The 13,140-nt window shown below is 40.9% G+C and overlaps 3 protein-coding genes across 3 annotated transcripts; 2 read left to right on the plus strand and 1 right to left on the minus strand.

Moving 5' to 3' along the window:
• The first annotated feature begins 65 nt into the window (after positions 1–65).
• Positions 66–8,504, plus strand: LOC109989807 (titin). Its single transcript, XM_029278712.2, has 4 exons — positions 66–397; positions 865–979; positions 1,493–7,738; positions 7,854–8,504. Exons 1-4 carry the CDS (start codon positions 377–379, stop codon positions 7,886–7,888), a joined length of 6,417 nt encoding a protein of 2,138 aa, XP_029134545.2. The 5' UTR covers positions 66–376; the 3' UTR covers positions 7,889–8,504.
• A 255-nt stretch (positions 8,505–8,759) lies between these two features.
• On the plus strand, positions 8,760–10,599 carry LOC109989140 (calcium and integrin-binding protein 1). Its single transcript, XM_020640781.3, has 7 exons — positions 8,760–8,916; positions 9,298–9,332; positions 9,432–9,531; positions 9,728–9,881; positions 9,970–10,088; positions 10,190–10,278; positions 10,385–10,599. Exons 1-7 carry the CDS (start codon positions 8,866–8,868, stop codon positions 10,404–10,406), a joined length of 570 nt encoding a protein of 189 aa, XP_020496437.1. The 5' UTR covers positions 8,760–8,865; the 3' UTR covers positions 10,407–10,599.
• Positions 10,382–13,120, minus strand: LOC109989130 (RCC1 domain-containing protein 1). The gene is made up of 8 exons (XM_020640770.3): positions 12,801–13,120; positions 12,480–12,686; positions 12,223–12,388; positions 11,995–12,116; positions 11,806–11,910; positions 11,173–11,349; positions 11,055–11,084; positions 10,382–10,919 (listed from the first exon to the last, which is right to left on the minus strand). The coding sequence occupies exons 1-8, from the start codon at positions 12,997–12,999 to the stop codon at positions 10,753–10,755; spliced, it is 1,173 nt and encodes a 390-aa protein (XP_020496426.1). The 5' UTR covers positions 13,000–13,120; the 3' UTR covers positions 10,382–10,752.
• Between the last annotated feature and the right edge of the window lie 20 nt (positions 13,121–13,140).

Genomic DNA, 13,140 nt, shown 5'->3' on the forward strand with positions numbered 1-13,140 from the left:
ATTTAAACCTTAGACCAAGCTGTAAAACCATCTTATATGTGACTACCAAAGGTATAATAACATACAGTAAAGCCTTATTGTAAACCCCCTTGTACTGGAATGGTCTGTCTGCAATATTTAACTGTTGAGTAGCTCTCTAGTTTTCCCCAGCTGACACATGTAGGCTCAACTAACTTGAAAGAATGAGCAGCTGACCAATCAGGCATCATGGTTATTTTAGTCCCTGCATGCTTTTAGAGATAAAGCAGGCAGTGATTGGCAGACCTGTGTATGTCTGCCTCAGGATTCAGGGGCTCACCCAAGTCAATGTGTCTTAGCCAGCAGATCAACTTGAAGAAGCTGAATTCTGATATCATAAGGACAAGTACAATATAGGATGGAAGCAAGCAACCACAAGGTAAGTCGTTACCGCTGTGTTAAACAAATTCAACCCTTTAAGCCAGAGTTGTTAAAGGATTCTTGAGTTATGGCCGATTTGTGTTTCTTGTGTTTCTTTCTTGTGAAATGGTTCACCCTTGTGAGAGCTTTAAGAGTAAGACAATAGCAGTTTGATCGGTTTTGGGAGAACAGATGGCAGCCTGGTCATGAATGCCTCTAGTTATTTTAAACACCAACAGAGTGTCTATTACCAACCCATACATGTAGCACTCATTAAGCTAGCCAACATGTAATCTTGTTGTGAAACATAAAAGTTATTTTTGTCTTACTTTTAATAGATTTAGTACTCGTGTCAACTTTCTATTTACTTTACATTATACTTCAAAACATAACAAGATTTTGAAAAATATAAACATACTGTCATGATCATGTCAGCGAGTCATCATTTTTTATTGTCTGACCGTTTGTGTCATACTCTTTTTTTAGATGGGAGAGAAAGCAGACGAAAAAAGTCACACTCTAAATATAAATGTGACACCAGATACTGATGAAAACCCAACAGCAAAGGAGACTCAGTCATCTTCAACAGTTGTTATCCAAGGTATGTTATGCATTATATCACTGACTAGAAAGACCATTTGTAAAGTTTCTTTTGAATTTAAATTAAATCATTTTAAAACTGTTTGTGGTTTAGACATTTATGTATGAACTTGGGGTTGCTTTCAACTGAATTAATTTGTCTCATATATAATGCAAACAAAGGGCAAGAATAAAGTTAATGCTTTCATAGGCCTTTTATTCAAGTATTTTGAAAAATGTCTTGTCACATCTTATGATAAAATACTAAATATGTTGTGACTTCTGATTTTGTTTCTTCCAAGAAGCAACATTTTCACGACACAGAATAAATCAAATGAAAGATAGAACAGATTAAATAATTGATCAACATTTCATAACGGATTCCTTCAACAGATTTTGGTTTTGAATGTAATACATTTTATATCGCACATAATTATTTGTAAGAACCATACAAATCACCCATACATATCCTGACTCTACACAGTGATTCCATCTAATGTTCTGTTTATTTAATGTTTTTAATTTCTCACACTAGACCGGCCTGATCCTGACCCTGTGGTCCAACCTGGCGCTGACACAGATGTGAGAAATGCTATTAAGCCCCAACTCCAGATAACTTTAAGGACATTTACTGTCAAGAATGGTGGAGATCTGAAAGTAGAGATCCCAGTGGTCGGGCACCCAGCACCAAAGATTGAATGGAAAAGAGATGGCCAGGCAGTCAAAGAGACATCCAGGCTAGAGGTTTCAAACACGTCATCATTAACACTTCTTCATATCAGACATGCTGCTAGGGAGCACACTGGCCAATACTCTATTATTGCAAGCAATAGTGTTGGAAAATATACAGGAGAAATCACAGTGGTTGTCCTTGAAAAGCCCGACCCTCCAAAAGGCCCTGTGAAGATTGATGAGATCCAATCTGACTACGTTACCATCTCTTGGGAGCCACCAGAATACACAGGAGGCTGTCAGCTGGACAACTACATAGTGGAGAAAAGGGAAATCTCAAGTACTGAATGGCAGACTGTGTCAGTGACAACAGTTAGAACCACAATTAAAGTCACCAAACTGAAGACAGGAAATGAATACCAGTTTAGAGTGTTTGCAGAAAACAGGTATGGGAAGAGTACAGCAATCACCTCTCCTTTCGTGATTGCACAATATCCTTTTAGTGTGCCCACTGCTCCTGGCATCCCCTTTGCATCCACTGTGGCAAAGTATAACATGGTGGTTGAATGGGAACCTCCAGCCAAAGATGGAGGAAGCCCAATCATTGGCTACCACCTTGAACGCAAAGAGAAGAACAGCATTTTATGGACAAAACTGAACAAGCTTGTCATACCTGATGCTCGCTTCAAAACAAGTGGACTTGAGGAAGGCATTGAGTATGAATTCAGAGTATTTGCTGAGAATACTGCTGGACTCAGTCAAGCAAGCAAAATATCTGAATGCTATGTGGCAAGAGACCCCTGTGATCCACCTGGTAAACCTGAAGCTATTGTTATTAACAGAGAGAACATCACACTTCAGTGGGCAAAACCAAGGTATGATGGTGGAAGCACTATTACAGGCTATATTGTTGAAAAAAAGGAGCTCCCAGATGGCAGATGGATGAAGGCTAACTTCACAAATGTTATTGAGAATGAGTTTACAGTCACAGGTTTGACAGAAGACCAAAGTTATGAGTTTAGAGTAACTGCTAAGAATGCCGCTGGTGTTTGGAGTACACCTTCAGAAAGTGTAACCATCATTGCTCAGGATGTTATTGAAGGACCCACAGCATTCATTGATCCTAAGTTTAAGAGCACTTCTGTTGTTCAGGCTGGTGAGACATTCATCATTGATGCGGATTACTTTGGAAAGCCTCTTCCCGAAGTAACTTGGCTAAAGGATGGAAAAGAAATTGACAAAGTTACACCAAGAATGGAAGTCAAAAACAGTCTGACTCATACAACTCTCATCATAAGGGACTGTACAAGAGTGGATGGAGGACACTTTCTCTTAAGCCTCAGTAACATTGGAGGAACTACATCTGTCCCCATTAATGTGAAAGTCCTTGATAGACCTGGTCCTCCAGATGGATCTCTGAACGTGAAAGTTGTCAGTGCAGAGAAGTGTAATCTTCACTGGAACCCCCCTCTAAATGATGGTGGTGCTAGTGTTTCCCACTTCATCATTGAAAAAAGGGAGACCAGCCGTGTGACATGGACAGGTGTGGATTCTCACATTGAAGCTGTCAGTTACAAAGTGACAAAACTGGTACCTGGGAAAGAATACATATTCAGAGTTGCTGCCATGAACAAATTTGGGGTTGGGGAATTTCTGGAATCCGACCCCTTCATTGCACAAAACCCATTTACAACACCTAGTGCACCCTCTACCCCTATAGCGAGTGCTGTGACTGGCGACTCTGTATTGCTAACATGGGAAAGGCCTGAGACTGATGGAGGCTCAGAAATTGATGGCTACATCCTGGAGAAACGTGACAAAGAAGGTGTTAGGTGGACTAAATGCAACAAGAGAAGACTTAATGACTTGCGTTTCCGCTGCACAGGGCTCACTGAGGGACATTACTATCAGTTTAGAGTATTGGCTGAGAATGCTGGCGGTGTTGGGGAACCCAGTGAACCAAGTGAGTATATCAAAGTATGTGAAGCTTCCTATCCGCCTGGTCCCCCGACCAACCCAAAGGTGATAGACTATTCCAGCAGAACTGTGTCTCTGACATGGTCAAGGCCCATCTATGATGGTGGAGCAGCCATCAGTGGGTTTGCTATTGAGATGAAGGAAGCAATGGAAGATGAGTGGATCACATGCACACCAAACACAGGGGTAGAGAACACAAACTACACTGTGATGAGACTGAGAGAAAATGCTTCTTACAATTTTCGTATACGTGCGATAAACGCAGCTGGGGTTGGAGAGCCTGTGGATCTTCCTGGGACTGTGGTAGCTGCTGAAAAACTGGAGGCCCCAGATATTGAGCTGGACAGTGCCTTGAGGAAGATTGTCAGTGTTAGGGCCTGTTCCACTTTACGTCTCTTTGTCACTATCAGGGGTAGACCAGAGCCTGAGGTTAAATGGTCAAAGGAAGGTGGTGCCTTCAGTGAGCGTGCTCAGATTGAGGTGACAAGCTCCTACACAGTGTTATTGATTGAGAATGTCAATAGAAATGACTCTGGAAAATACGTGTTGACTGTTGAGAACTACAGTGGTTCAAAATCAGCTTTCATCAATGTCAGAGTATTGGACTCCCCCAGCGCACCAACTAACTTAAAGGTGATGGATGTAAAGAGAGAATCCGTCTCAATCTCTTGGGAGGCACCTCTCATTGATGGAGGAGCAAAGATTTCGCACTATATAGTAGAAAAAAGAGAGGAGGCTAGAAAGGCATTCACAAGTGTCTGCAGCAACTGTATGAGAAACTCATACAAAATTGACAATCTCCAGGAAGGATGCTTTTATTATTTCCGTGTCCTTGCTGTAAATGAGTTTGGCACTGGCTTGCCAGCACTGATCACAGATGCTGTTAAAGTGTCTGAGGCTCCACTTCCTCCTGGCAGGATCACACTGAGTCATATCACTTGCAATAGTGCAAGCATCTCTTGGGAGAAACCTGACCATGATGGAGGAAGCAAAATAATATATTATGTTGTAGAAATGCAGGCCAAGGGAGATAACACATGGACCACATGTTCAGAGGGTAAAGCACATGAAGTGACTGTTAATGGACTGGCAAAAGGAAAGGAATATTTATTTCGTGTGAGTGCTGTGAATGAAAAAGGGAAAAGTGAACCAAAGTCTCTTTTGGTACCAATTACAGTTAATGACACAAGTGCTCAGCCCATTATCAATTTGCTGTCCAACATATTCAGTGTGAAGGCCGGAAATGATTTAAAGGTTGATGTTCCATTTAAGGGTGTACCACCACCAACTGTAGAATGGAAGAAAGATGGCAACTTGCTGAAAGAGACAAGCAGGGTAAATGTGTACACATCTGACACATCATCCCAGTTGACCATCAAAGATGCAACCAGAATAGATGCTGGCATGTATGAGGTGACCGTAGCAAACTCAGTTGGAACCACATCCATTGAAATCCATATAAATGTTTTTGAAAGACCCGGACCTCCAAGTGAGCTCAATGTGGATGAAGTGAGCGCTGACTTTATATCTTTGTCATGGCAGCCCCCACATTATACTGGAGGGTGTGAAATTAGTAACTATGTTGTTGAGAAGAGAGACACAGGCAGCACAATATGGCAGGCTGTGTCAGCTACAGTTGCCAGAACATCAATCAAAATTCCTCGCCTAACACAGGGCACTGAATATCAGTTTCGTATTGCTTCAGAGAATCGCTACGGCAAAAGTCAATTTGCTGAGTCACAACATATTGTTGCTCAGTATCCTTTCAAGCCACCTGGTCCCCCAATAAATCTACTTGTTGTAAATGCCTCCAAGTCCATCATGGTAGTGGCATGGTGCAAACCAGAAAGTGATGGTGGCAGCCCTATTATTGGTTATCACATTGAATGCAAAGATCAAAGCAGTATTTTGTGGAAAAAGTTAAACCGAAATCTGTTGACTGAGAACCAGTTTAAGGTAACAAGTGTTGAAGAAGGTTTGATTTATGAGTTTAGAGTCTATGCTGAGAATATGGCTGGTGTTGGACCATGCAGTAAAGCATCTCAGCCTGTAGCAGCTAGAGACCAGTGTGATCCCCCGAGCAGCCTTACAGTCACCAATGTAACTAATAGCTCAGTGTCTCTCTCATGGGACAAACCAGAATATGATGGTGGGGCTAAAATAACTGGATATGTTGTTGAGCGTAAACAGCATCCAGATAGTTGTTGGCTGAAATGCAACTTTACAAATCTACTGGACACCTTCTTGGAAGTGACTGGCCTGGAAGAGGGTGAACAGTATGATTTTCGTGTGATTGCCAAAAATTCAGCTGAGCTGTTTAGTGCACCTTCTGAAACCACAGGAGCTGTTACAGTACAACATGATGTAGAGCCACCTAAAATTACAATGGAAGACAAATTTAGGCAAGCAGTTGTTGTAAAGGCAGGAGAACTCCTAAGAATAGATGCTGACATCTCTGGCCGCCCTAACCCTACTGTGTTTTGGTTGAAGAATGGTAGAAATATATGCACCAAGGGAAGGGTTGAAATTATTGCAACAAAAACACATACCTCTCTACTTATCAGAGAGAGTGTTAGGAAAGACTCTGGACAGTACACTCTGACCTTACAGAGCACTGGAGGAACAACCAATAGAGCTGTTACCTGCAAGGTCCTGGACAGGCCAGGACCACCTGCTGGACCTCTGGAAGTCTCTGGACTCACAGCAGAAAAATGTACCCTGTCATGGGGACCACCTAATGAGACTGGTGGTGCTGAGGTCATGTACTACATCGTTGAGAAATGTGAAACCAGCCGTGTAGCTTGGATAATTGTGTATGGTGACATGATGGCAACTACTTGCAAAATAACCAAGTTGCTCAAAGGAAATGAATACCTTTTTAGGGTAAGAGCAGTCAACAAGTATGGGGAGGGTGAAACATTAGAAAGTGAGCCTGTTAAGGCCACTGATCCATTTACAATCCCATCTGCTCCAACGGATGTTGAGGTCACAAGTGCAACCAGTGATTCTATGACTATCTGCTGGAAGAGGCCTGCCACTGATGGAGGTAGCCGCATCAGTGGTTACATTATAGAGAAGAGGGAGAAGCAGGGTGTTCGCTGGGGTCGTGTCAATAAGAAACCAGTCTATGACTTACGCGTCAAAGCCTCCTGCCTGCATGAGGGATGTGAGTATGAATTCAGAGTTATTGCTGAGAATGCTGCAGGGCTAAGTGAACCAAGTTCTCCATGCCCTCTAACTCTGGCAGAGGATCCAACGTTTCTACCTTCCCCTCCTGCAAAACCCATTATAGTTGATTCATCCAGGTGTTCCATTACTCTGTCATGGAACAAGCCGCTGTTTGATGGTGGAGCAGCAGTCACTGGATACAAAGTTGAATACAGAAAATCCACAGAAGACGACTGGGCAGTTGGTGCTCATAACACAGATAAAACAGAGTTTGCAGTCACTGGACTCACACCAGGGGCAGTGTACATTTTCATTGTCAGATCAATAAACAAGATTGGTATCAGTGAGCCCAGTCCTGAAACAGAACCTGAAGTGGCAATGGAGAGGGAGGAGGAGCCAAGGTACGAAATAAGCCCTGAGATGAGGAAGACCCTGATTGTTAAAGATGGTAGCTCCTTCACTTTGACTGTGCCTTTCTCAGGCAAACCTGTTCCCAGTGTGACATGGGACAAGGCAAATGTAGACCTTAGAGTCAGAGGATTGGTCAACACGTACAACTCTGTGACCTCAATCACAGTGGAAGGGGCAACACGCGATGACTCTGGCAAGTACATAGTCAAACTGCAAAATGTTGTTGGATCTACCTCTTTGACGCTGAATGTCAGGGTTTTAGATTCACCTGGTCCGCCAACAAATGTAGCAATTAAGGATGTGACAAAGAACTCTGCTACTGTTTGTTGGGATATTCCAGAGAATGAGGGAGGAGCCTCTGTCAAGCACTACCTTGTAGATATTCGGGACATCAGCAGAAAAGGGTGGACAAGACTAACGGACAAATGCCGCCGACTGTCCTACAAGGTATCTGACCTGGAGGAGGGAGGAATCTACTTCTTCAGAATTACTGCTGAAAATGAGTATGGGATCGGTATTCCAGCTGAAACCAAGGAAGGAACAAAAATGAGAGGTACAAACATCTAAATTGTTAGTAGGAATAAATAAAAAAGTATTGTAAAATGATCATCTTTCCCACATTGTTTTATTTCTTGCTTTAAGAATTATTCTATTTGTGTGTGTTTCAGATACAACAGACTGGGAGACAAACCAAGGAGCTTAACTCTCAAGAGCTTGAAGTAATCATCTGCTGAACCTCCTGTCAAAATTCCTTGTCTATTTCTCATCATCATTCAGCTTTGCTCAGAAAAATTAGTTAGTATGCTTTTGTTACAGAAGATGTACCGGTAGTTTTTTAAATATTATCTCGTATTTGTTTTACAATGTTTTAAAGTAATCATTATTAAATATTAAAACGTTTTGATGCTGTGTTTGTTTTGTTTTTGGCTAATAAACGATGATGTTAAGATCTACATCAAATGACTGGAACAGTTTGAATTTTACTTTGGATTGGTTTTCAAAAGTTATATAGCCTAGGCTACAATAGTAAAAGAGAAAGCAAAAAACAACAAAAACACAGAAAACAAAAAGACAATTGTGTAAAGATGAAGTGTTTTCCATTGTAAAATTTGATGAAGAAGACTGACAAACTCCATTTGTATGATAGTTCATGGCTGCATCACGTCACTAAAGATAACTGTTGAACACAAACTGGACAAACTGCAAATCAAACAAACAAAACAACGATGCTTAAGATGGTTATGTTGTAATGTATTATGTATAGGCTATATCTTACGTTTATTAACATTGCACTCCAAATAAAAACAACATTTTAAGATTAAGTTTTCCATTTTGATGGTTTGGAATTATTTTGAGTTGATTGCAAAAGCCTACAAAAGTAGTTTAAAAATAACCAGGGGCACTCTTGAAATTAAAGTTGAAAGGTAAAGCAGTCCAATCTCCTTTACTTGTGAAATGTCTCAAATTAAAGACTCAGTAAAGTTAAATGTTTATTAGTAGCGCCCTGTTACTTGCAGCTGTTTACAAGTATGTCACTATGGAAACCGCTACGTAACCAAACAGGAAAGGGAATGCATCAGTGTGATACCGGAAGTACGCCTTACACAACCAACTACTTGGTAATTCCGCTAAGGGTGAGTTGCCAACAACAAAAGTCGTTTTTAAGTTTAGAATATCAAGATGGGAACTACAGCAAGTCAACTTGGTAAGGATTTGCTTTCAGAATACCAAGTAAGTACCTGAAGTGATCCCCAAAAGCAATTATGTTTGTAAAGTTGATCGAGTACCGAAAGTTGCGTGCAGTTGTTGTTACGCCTTGTAATAATAACCAAGAATGACGTAGGAGCTGTGTTTTGGTATTTTAAGCACGTTTAGATTGACTTGAAGTCTGTAGTTGTATTATTTAAGTTTAAAGTTAAACTTATCACTTTTAATGGGCTTTTCTTGAAGTGCCAGTAATCATGTCATGACGCCTGTAAAAATAGAAAATGCAAATTTTGCCAGTCTGCATGCATTATTTAAAGAAGTACAACTATTAAAAGTAACACACAAAACGTGTTTTAAGGTACATTTAGCTGTTGCCAATCTAATAATAACCACTTTGATTTTTAGGAGCTGACATTTTTGACAAAACAAGAAATTCTTCTGTGAGTGATCCTGCATGCCACAGAACACATTTTTACCAAAATCAGAATGTAATCAATCTAGCACTGCTTTTGCTGAGTAATCATTATCTTTTTGTTTAGTGCTCACAAGAGATTCACTGAACTGCTCACAAAAGATGAGAAAGATCGTCCAAACATAAGAATATCGATGGGAAGGATTCTTGCTCTGCCAGAGCTCAAGGTGACAATATATTTAACATCAAAACAGACCGAAGTGCTGCTCATTGTTTATTATGTTCATTGTTCAATGAAAGTCTTGAATTTCTGTTTTGTATGTCTACAAGGAAGTGCTACAAGTAATTTTTTTTGTATGTCTATGAGGAAGTGCTGCAAGTACTAATAAACTGAACTGACCCTTGTACCTTTTGTTGTTACAGTCAAACCCTTTCAGGAAACGAATCTGCCATGTTTTCTCCACATCTGAGCACAAAGATGGAAGCCTGACATTTGAGGACTTCCTCGACCTCTTGAGTGCCTTCAGCGACTCTGCTACCTTGGAAATCAAATCCCACTATGCATTCCGTATATTTGGTAAATAAGATTTAAAAAAATAAATAAATGTAATTATTGATTTAAACACAAGGATATCTGACTGTATTGTGCTTAATGATATTTACAGACTTTGACGATGATGGAACTCTTGATTGTGGTGATCTGGAGAAGCTCGTTAACTGCCTGACCGGTGAGACAGATGACACAAGACTAACGACTGAAGAAATGAGGCAGCTCATTGGCAATGTGAGTTCACAATTTTAAACAGTAAGGGGGGCAAACTACAAAATTCAAACACATTTTGGTTGCAAGTCGTTAACCTTCCCCCCCCCCCCCATGTTCTTTAGATTCTTGAAGAGTCTGACATTGACAAAGATGGAACTGTTAACCTCTCAGAGTTTCAGCATGTCATCTCAAGATCACCAGATTTTGTCAGGTGACTAGAAATCGTATTGATGTCATCACTAGTATGTACTTTTACAAATCAAAATGTGTTTTCTTGTTTACTCTAACTGCTTCTATTATACTTTGGTTTCCAACAGTTCTTTCAAGATTGTGCTGTGAAGACCTCGAGCAGGATGTGGAAAAGCATCACCCTATAAATCTCATGGTGTTTAATTTTCAAGTAGAATAATTTTTAGATATTTGCCTTAAATTATATTTACATGTACTGCCTTGTCATGAATTGTTTGTGAAATATAAATCTGTCATTTTTTAAAATTTCTTTTAAAGAAAATTAAAAATATTTCCAAAAACATTTTATTATAAAAGTTCTTTGTTTCAACAGACAGAAGGGATATTCTATGTACAAAATACATTTGACTCAAAGCATTGTATTTTTTTTGTACTTAATACACTTCCTGGTACTCTGTCAAAAGTTCAGTGGGCGACTGATCAAGGGAATCCCATTTTAATTTGAAGTACAAGCTTTTTCTTCCGCCTCGACCACAGCAGCAAAAGTGTTCCACGCTCCGCACACAACATCAACCACACACATCTGCTGCTCCCTGAAGAACTCCACACGCCGGGGCTCATCCAAACTGAATAAACTCTGGTGTCCAAGTTGGCCGTAGTCACCTGAAATAGTAACAGAAGAAAAGATGAAAGTTTAAGACTTACTTAAGATGTGCTTAAAGATAACCTATTGGTATCGGGAACATGCTACAAAATTTAAAGGATATAAATATGTAGGTTCAAATTTAAGAAGCTTACCCCAGCCCCATGTGTAGAGGTCACCTTCGGCTGTTTTAAGAACATTTGAGATAATGATCACGAAGACTTTTGACTTGTCAAGAAATTGTGCATCAGCTGTTCAAGTGAGGTTTCTTACTCGTTACAGCAGCTGTGTGTCGGCAGCCACAGCTGACTGTCCTGATTTCACACGATGGAGTGACATCCAGCAGAGCCGGGAACGCCTGGATAGATATAAATACCTCTTCATGTTGCTCTCCCTCTTGTGGCTCTTTGGCAGGAGGTGTGGTGGCATGCTGGCATGGTGCTCCTGATCCTGTGTATTCATAATTTCTGTGCTTAGGACTTTTTATTTAGTTAATTCAAGAGGCTAATATAAGCAGCAAAACAGGCAACAAACATGAAACAAAAGTTAAGAGGATGGTGCGTACACAAAGTACGTTGAGCATTTCTAATAACTCAAATGCTTTCTATACTTTAGTTTAAAGTGCAATATAGTACTGACAAAGATAATTTAGTTAATGTTCCTTATAATTTCAAACATACATTTAAAAAGGTAAACATGGATGTCCTTTCAGATAAAATAATGGAGAATCAGTCGGCCCTAATGATCCTAACAGTCCTCTTATCTGTTATTCTCCTTTAACCAATTGGCAGCATCCTTTACAGAAACTGCTGAAATGTTTGTATCGAAGATCAGGGTTTCACAGGCGTGAACTGTACCCCATATTGTATTTCTTTAATATCTCTTTCAATAAGGAAACACATGTACCTGCTTGTTGGCCTGTTTGCTGCTGCAGAGCTTTTCTTAGACCTCGTGATGGAAGTCCAAGCTGGCCACTTTCATTCCAGCCCCATACATAAAGGTCCCCTCCATCTGAAAATAAAAATAACATAAATAAACATCATTGGAGGTCAAGATGATGCTATAAACTGTTTTAACATCCTGTAGGACACTCACCACTGATGCACACAGAGTGCCAAGCTCCTGCAGCGACACAGCTCATGGGCATCCCCCAGAGTGCTTCAACTGCCCTGGGCTCCTCTTCAGAGGTGAGGCCTCCATGCCCCAGCTGACCATGGCTGTCAGGTCATAACATCCAAATGCAAAAGATCAAGGTATGCATGAAGTTCTCGTTGATCACATTCCATACAAAAAAAAAAAAAAAAGGATGTGAGAATTGCATACCTGCCAAGTCCCCATGTGTACACAGCTCCAGAGGCAGTGAGGAGGATGGCATGCTCTGCACTCAGTGACAGACTCTTGGCTTTCAGATGTGGTGATAAGGAGCGATAGAAAGGTGGCTTCATGGCTATGTAACCCCCAGGGACCAATGGGAGACTCAAAGGGGGTCCTAAAAAGCAACAAGATGTTATATCCCAATGGAAGTATTTCAGGTATAATAGAAGATGAGCAAAATGAAATGAGTTAGGGCAACAGGCTACCTCTGGTGTCCGGTTGTGTTTTTATTTCCATGCTCCATGCCGGAGAGTCCACTTCTTTCTGCAGATCCCAGGACTCGACTCTGTCCGGGAAAACCAGGGTCAGGTAAGATTCACTGATGAAGGCATCTGTACAGCCACTGCTGTGTTTCACGTAAGACTCATTGGATTGGACTGCACAGAAACCTGCCAGGCACACATGGCTGTCCCCTGATGAATAGACAACAGAAAGAATACACCAGATTAAAACTATATAAAGGCTGTGATTCATTTACGTAATAATAGTGTCAGAGTGGAGCGTTGTTTGTCTCCTGACAGACTTACCATCCAGAAGAGAAGATGCTCTTCGACTCCAGCTTGCTTTAACTTGTACAGATTTCCAGCAGCAGTCCCTGCTTAAGGTTAGCTCTGTCGGGCTACTCACTGTTACGTCCTTCACAGCGTCGCTACTTTCTCCTTTGGGTGCTTTGACGTGGACATATATCTGTCCAAATGCATTGAAGCCAAAGCCAAACCACCTCATCAGAAAAGCTTGGGCTTGGTTTGGTTTCTCATTGAAGCGCAGTTATCCGCAAACTTTGAACGAGGACGTAGTTAGCATCGGGGAGTACTGCGCATGCGCCCTCGTAAGGCTGCATTTAACATTTGACGGAGGAGTTTAAAT

Source organism: Labrus bergylta, chromosome 7 (genome assembly GCF_963930695.1).
Source record: "Labrus bergylta chromosome 7, fLabBer1.1, whole genome shotgun sequence".
Lineage (NCBI taxonomy): Eukaryota > Metazoa > Chordata > Actinopteri > Labriformes > Labridae > Labrus > Labrus bergylta.